At 37.0% G+C, this 6000-nt stretch overlaps 1 protein-coding gene across 1 annotated transcript in view; it reads left to right on the top strand.

Annotated features, from left to right (window-relative positions):
* Positions 1-232: 232 nt before the first annotated feature.
* The window catches only part of ube2j1 (ubiquitin-conjugating enzyme E2, J1), a 30210-nt gene continuing 24442 nt past the window's right edge, over positions 233-6000 (top strand). Inside the window, exons 1-3 of the mRNA XM_061900409.1 lie at positions 233-595; positions 3353-3426; positions 5236-5367. Of these exons, the coding sequence (XP_061756393.1) occupies positions 565-595; positions 3353-3426; positions 5236-5367 (237 nt within the window). The 5' untranslated portion in view covers positions 233-564. The remainder of the gene's footprint in view (positions 596-3352; positions 3427-5235; positions 5368-6000) is intronic.

Below are 6000 nucleotides of genomic sequence, written 5' to 3'. Positions count from 1 at the left end.
AATAAGTTAGCAAAAGAAAATATTAGGTTAGAAGTGGGAGATATATTAGGATTGCATTCAGAAAACATAGGATATAAAGCAATATACACATATTTAAAAAACACTGGGTTAAGTAAAAGAATATAGAGTAGGGATCCACCTGGGTCCACACTCCATTACAGTAGGTGGCGGTAATGCACACCAGAAGGTTGCTTGCCAACTGCCATAAAAACAAAAGAAGAAGAAGAAGAAGGATTCGCTTGCCGCCGACACGTCATCAGTCTCAGTCGGTTACTTCCTGTTTACATATCTACAATTAGCCGAAATCGAAACTAATTCTTAAGATATCACTTTCTGACACCTGGATTCAGACATATCGTCACCCAGGTCCGGGCGAAAGGTCCGCAGAGAGAGGTTGAGCAGACGTCCTGCTAGCCTGCTTATAACTGAAGGCTCGACTATATTAGCCACAGAGCTAACTTAAGCTAACGTAGTGGACCGCTCGTTGACGTCGTATTAGACCACGGCTACAACTATACGGGGTTTATTATCTCATTATCTTTCGAACGCTTAAAATTGTCTATAATGGAAAATAAATATAACCTAAGGAGTCCAGGTACGTTGACAAACATTATTTTCCACCTTCATCGAATGTGCTAGTGCACTGTACCCAGTGGAGTATTATAGTTGTTCAACATGTCGACGATGGATGACAAAAGAAAGGTGTCTTTAAAGTGCAATTAATTGTATATTTTAAATAGGTGTTGCATTGTGTTGTCTACACTAAAGGCGAATAATGACATCAATTGTTGTCTTAGCATCGGATAGGATTCAAGTGGGCCTGAGGTCGAAATATGTTTTGTTGTTTGTGTTAATGGTAATGGTTGAGCTTCTGCTATATGTCGTGGCTTCTTATTTTACTTTGTTAATTGATAAGTTGCAAGATTGGTTAAATAAAATAAAGTTTGCAAGATTGTGTGCATTTTTTTTAGTTCATTGCATGCTTGGTGTTCATTTCTGTTATATACCAATGGCGCGCAATTTGCAAAATGTGCAACCGCATTTTGCAAACTTAATGTCAAATCAAATCAAATGTTTATTGGATTCATCACCATACAGTGTACATCCACGACTAAACTACTGACTAAACTACTACCAAGTGTGGATTCAGGCCGGGTGGCCTAGTTCAAGTTCCAAGTAACCCTACATTATTATATTTTATAAATAGTAAACCAAGTTGTGGTAGTACTTTAGTCAGTAGTTCTGTCGTGGATGTACACTGTATAGTGATGAATGCAATAAACATTTGATTTGACATTGGTATTGTGCTTACAACAATTTCTGTCACCTTCTGGAATGCAGTGTGGGGCAAGATGCTAACCTAATTTGATTGTATCTTATTAATTTAATTCTGTCTTCTCTAAAATGTTTTGGTCAAGAAAATAGCTGAGTTTCCGCTATTGCTCGTTTTATTCTTCTTGTTTTGTCTGTTGGAAAGCCAACTTTTGATGCTCATTACCGCCATTTTCTGAAATTATTGTAGAACGAGATGTTAACCAAAGCCTGTTTCCCTCAAAAAGTATATGTAGAACTTTATATTGCTTTGTGTCTCTTCATCTCTGTCTTAATATAACAACTGAGCAAGTCAGTTCAAATAATGTTATCTCTGAAAGGATAGTATCGGTATCAATATCTGATCAATACTACCATTCTGAGATGTCTATAAAAATGTCCAGTTCAGGCCAAAAGTTTGGACACACTTTTGTCATTCAATGCGTTTTCTTTATTTATTTTCTATGACTATGCGCCAGAATGCAAATTAACGCAACTTCTAAATTAGCACATACTGGAGCACTGTGCGACAGTGATATGTGTATAACACAAATGCACATCATTGCTCTACAATATGACATTAAGAGAATGTGATGAATACTTTTATATATTTAGGAAAAGTTCATCAAAAATCTTTATTAATTTATGATCATGATTTACAGTACTGGCAAAAAGTTTGGACGCACCTCATTTAATGCGTTTTCTTTATTTTCATGACTTTACATTGTAGATTGTCACTGAAGGCATTAAAACTATGAATGAACACAGTTAAGTTTCTAATTTAAAAAAAAAGGTGAAATAACTGAAAACATGTTTTGTATTGTAGTTCCTTCAAAATGGCCACCCTTTGCTCTGATTACTGCTTTGCACACTCTTGGCATTCTCTTGATGAGCGTCAAGAGGTAGTCACCTGAAATGGTTTTCAATTCACAGGTGTGCTTGAAGTTCATCAAGAGAATACCAAGAGTGTTCAAAGTAGTAATCATAGCAAAGGGTGGCTGTTTTGAAGAAACTAGAATATAAAACCTGTTTTTAGTTATTTCACCTTTTTTTGTTAAGTACATAACTTCACATTCATAGTTTTGATGCTTTCAGTGACAATCTACAATTTAAAAAGTCATGAAAATAAAGAAAATGCATCTCAGTATGTTAATAATGACTGAATTAATTAATTACATATTACAAAACTGTTGTATTACTCATTCACAGACGTAATTTTATTATAAAAGAGGTCAGTGGATAAATGTATATAATTGTAGACGCTCTGACGTGGGAAAGGGGTAGGATTAAAAAAGCTTTGCCTCTTCCAACTCCTTTTCGGACATAATGTGAAATGATGTGGGATTGTTTGATGTATTATGTTGTAAGTGTGTTCATGTTCGAAATAAACTAAGAAAGAAAGAAAGAAGGTATGTCCAAACTTTTGGCTTGAACTGTATACATACATACATACACATACGTATTAGTGTCTCTGTTTATCTTCAGTTTAAGAGTGTGGTGTAGACAAAATCTCTAAATCTGCCTGCATAAAGCCCAATATTTTCTAAAGTAAATTAATGCGTTTTGTTCTAATATGTGGCACCTAAAGACAAGACTTTGTTGATTCTTGTCTCAAAGAACATGTCTAAAAGTAACATGTCTTGTCATCTTTAGTTTTATGTGTTTTTATGTATAAAATACAAAAATCGCAAATCGAATCCCAATCTTGGAGAGAAAAATCGCAATTATGTTTTTTTCTTAAAACTGTGCAACCCCAATCTGAAATCACACATGAAAAAAAATCCAAATTTTGCATTCTTCTTTCCCTACTTATTCAAGATCTCATTGGAAGTGGCATCCGAGCATACTATTTTCATTGGAAAGAAAACCCTTGTGCAGATTTATATCCAGCTCAGAGAAAAGATCCTATTAGCAAATCAAATCATTCTTCCCAGAATCGTCCAAAGCCTTCCTCATTGTAATACTATTTTAGTAGGGCAGAGGAAACCGAAAATGCTGACCAAAACTGACTTTCATGTTTGTCTTTGCTTTATGTGCTTAGCGGTAAAGCGATTGATGAAAGAAGCGGCTGAATTGAGAGATCCCACAGAACACTACCATGCCCAACCATTGGAAGTAAGTTCATGATATACTGTGTTTTTTCCAAGCTTTTAAACATACTGTATGTACACTTGGGCAACTGAACAAATAATTACAGTAGTACCTTGATCAGGGATGTCACGGTATGAAAATGTATTTTCCTGGTTATTGTGACAAAATGTATATTTTTAAATGTGCTCAGAATTCTCTAAATGTACTTATACTGAAATCTTTTAACCAAGTTTTATTGAAAAAACACAAACACATTCAAAATGAAATCCTTTGAAGAATAAACATTACTGTAGATAAGAACACTGTAATTGTACCTCAAGTAAAAATTTAATGTGCACTTGAAAACCACACAAGCATTATACACAAAGTAATATGGCAGAAACAAAATAATAACATAAATTAAAAAAAATAAATGTGGAAATTGTGCAAGATAGCACTAATAGACATAAGAGATAAACACATAACAAAAATGTAAGAATTTTGCAAGATGCCCCTTGATGGCCATAAGATGTAACTGCAATTTTTGTCCATACAAATAAAAATAGTGTTTGTAAATCTTATACATGGAGCTGCAAGATTATGGCCAAATTAATCATTAAGATAATTTTTTTATCCGGTCAATCTTTATAACTCCTTGTCCAGATCTGAATGCGTGTTATTTAGATGTTTACCTAAGTTTGAAGCAAAGGTGGTAATCCTAATTGCCACATTTGGCGAGGCGTGTTTTAAACAAACACTTGAAGCCCTGCGCTTTCTTGTTTAAAGCGTCACCTTTATTGTTGGTTTTGAAGCCCAAATACGTCCATATTGCGCTTTACACAACTTATTTAATAACCAGTTTAATTTTCGTTTTTTGCCATCCTTCCTCTCCAGATGTTATTGCTTGTATGCACTTTGTGTGTGCGTTTTGACACACTCAACATCATGTGCCCTCGGCTCTGTAGTCACCGCCGCACAGCAGCATTCAGATGGAAAGAACGGTATCGGTACTTTTCAAAGGCAGTATAGTACCGATTTCAATCAATTACTACTTAGTACCGTTATACGATACAACCCTAGTCTCCAATATTGTCCACACCTGTAGTCATCTAATAGCAGCAGTGCGCTCTTGAACACATGCTGAGAGGTATTTTTTCAGTATAACGATTGTACTCACGTGAAACAGTTATTTTACATTTAAAAATGACATGTCTGCATTGCCTGCATTCAAACGCATGCTCAGATGGAGAGGGTGCTTGGTATCCAATGGGGATACCAAGTCGGTGTTGGCACTCTGTCGCCAGAGTCTCCCGAGACTCTATTTAGCACGATGGCTGCTCATTAGTCCTGCTTGTGCGACTAGTGAGACAAGCGAAGCATTGTTGTGCATGCGTCAACAACTGTCGCCGTTAGATAAAAGCAGTGTGACCGTTGATGTATGACGAGGACTCTATGGAATTGAAACTAAGTTAAATAAGGCAAAGTCGACATAGTCATGGAGCATGTGCGCATGCAAAATGGTCATAAGCGTGGGCGAAAGTTGCTTCACAGGGCTGCAAAGCGAGCCGCAGCTGTATAAGTGCTTGATGAGATTCGTAGTGGAGCCTGCTTTATAAATGTTCATATCAACATTTCGACCGCTTCAAGTGAAGTAAAAGTGCAAACAATTGCTATTCTTGGTTATGTCGACACAAATCTGCCAATCTGAGTGATGGCAATCCAAATGGTTTCCATTGCATAAATGCAAATGAAATGAAATGTCTTAACATTTGTTATCACTGCATGTAGGGTCTCTACAGATGGATATTGAGGTAGCATGTTCTTAACTTAATCAACCTTTCTTACACTTTTTAGGATAACCTTTTTGAATGGCACTTTTCTGTACGTGGTCCCCCGGATTCAGATTTTGATGGTGGAGTTTACCATGGCAGGATTGTGCTTCCCCCGGAGTATCCGATGAAGCCTCCAAGCATCATCCTTCTTACGGTAAGACACACTAATTTCAAGGACCTGATCGCCATACAGAGAGTAGCAAAAATATGCAAAATCGCAGGATCAAAGTATGGAAAAGGATTGAAAGTGAGTGAATCTACCGCCAATTATAGTTTTACCATATTAATCAGAGCAAATATGTGTTTGCCATCAGACTACCCTATTTCGGATGGAGACTTTTTTTTGTTTATTTTTCATTTATTTATTTTCAGATTAAATGCAAATATGTCTAATATTTTTACTGTTGTATGGCATCTGTACCAAGCCAGTCAAACTAGTTTTGAATATACTGTTATTAGGGTGTACTTCTTGTTGCCGTCAGCTCAAAGCCTGCACGTTGGACTTTAAACCAGTAGATGAGAGAGTAGCTCCCCTCCGCCTTCGAGTGGGGGGACGGGTCCTGACTTTTTTGTGCTTATGCACCAAACAGCAGCTCAGAGCACCCACCCTTTTTGGACTCCCTCGAGGGAGTACTGGAGAGTGCTCCCTCAGGTGATTCCTTTCTTCTGCTGGGTGACTTCAACGCTCATATTGGCAACAACAGTGAAACCAGGAGAGGCGGGATTGGGAAGAATGGCCGCCCGGATCTGAACCCGAGTGGTGTTGTGTTATTGGACTTTTGTGTTC

Source organism: Nerophis ophidion, linkage group LG05 (assembly GCF_033978795.1).
Source record: "Nerophis ophidion isolate RoL-2023_Sa linkage group LG05, RoL_Noph_v1.0, whole genome shotgun sequence".
In the NCBI taxonomy this organism is placed as follows: Eukaryota; Metazoa; Chordata; class Actinopteri; order Syngnathiformes; family Syngnathidae; genus Nerophis; species Nerophis ophidion.
The sequence above is the reverse complement of the archived record's forward strand: the minus strand, read 5'-3'. Positions and strand labels throughout refer to the sequence as shown.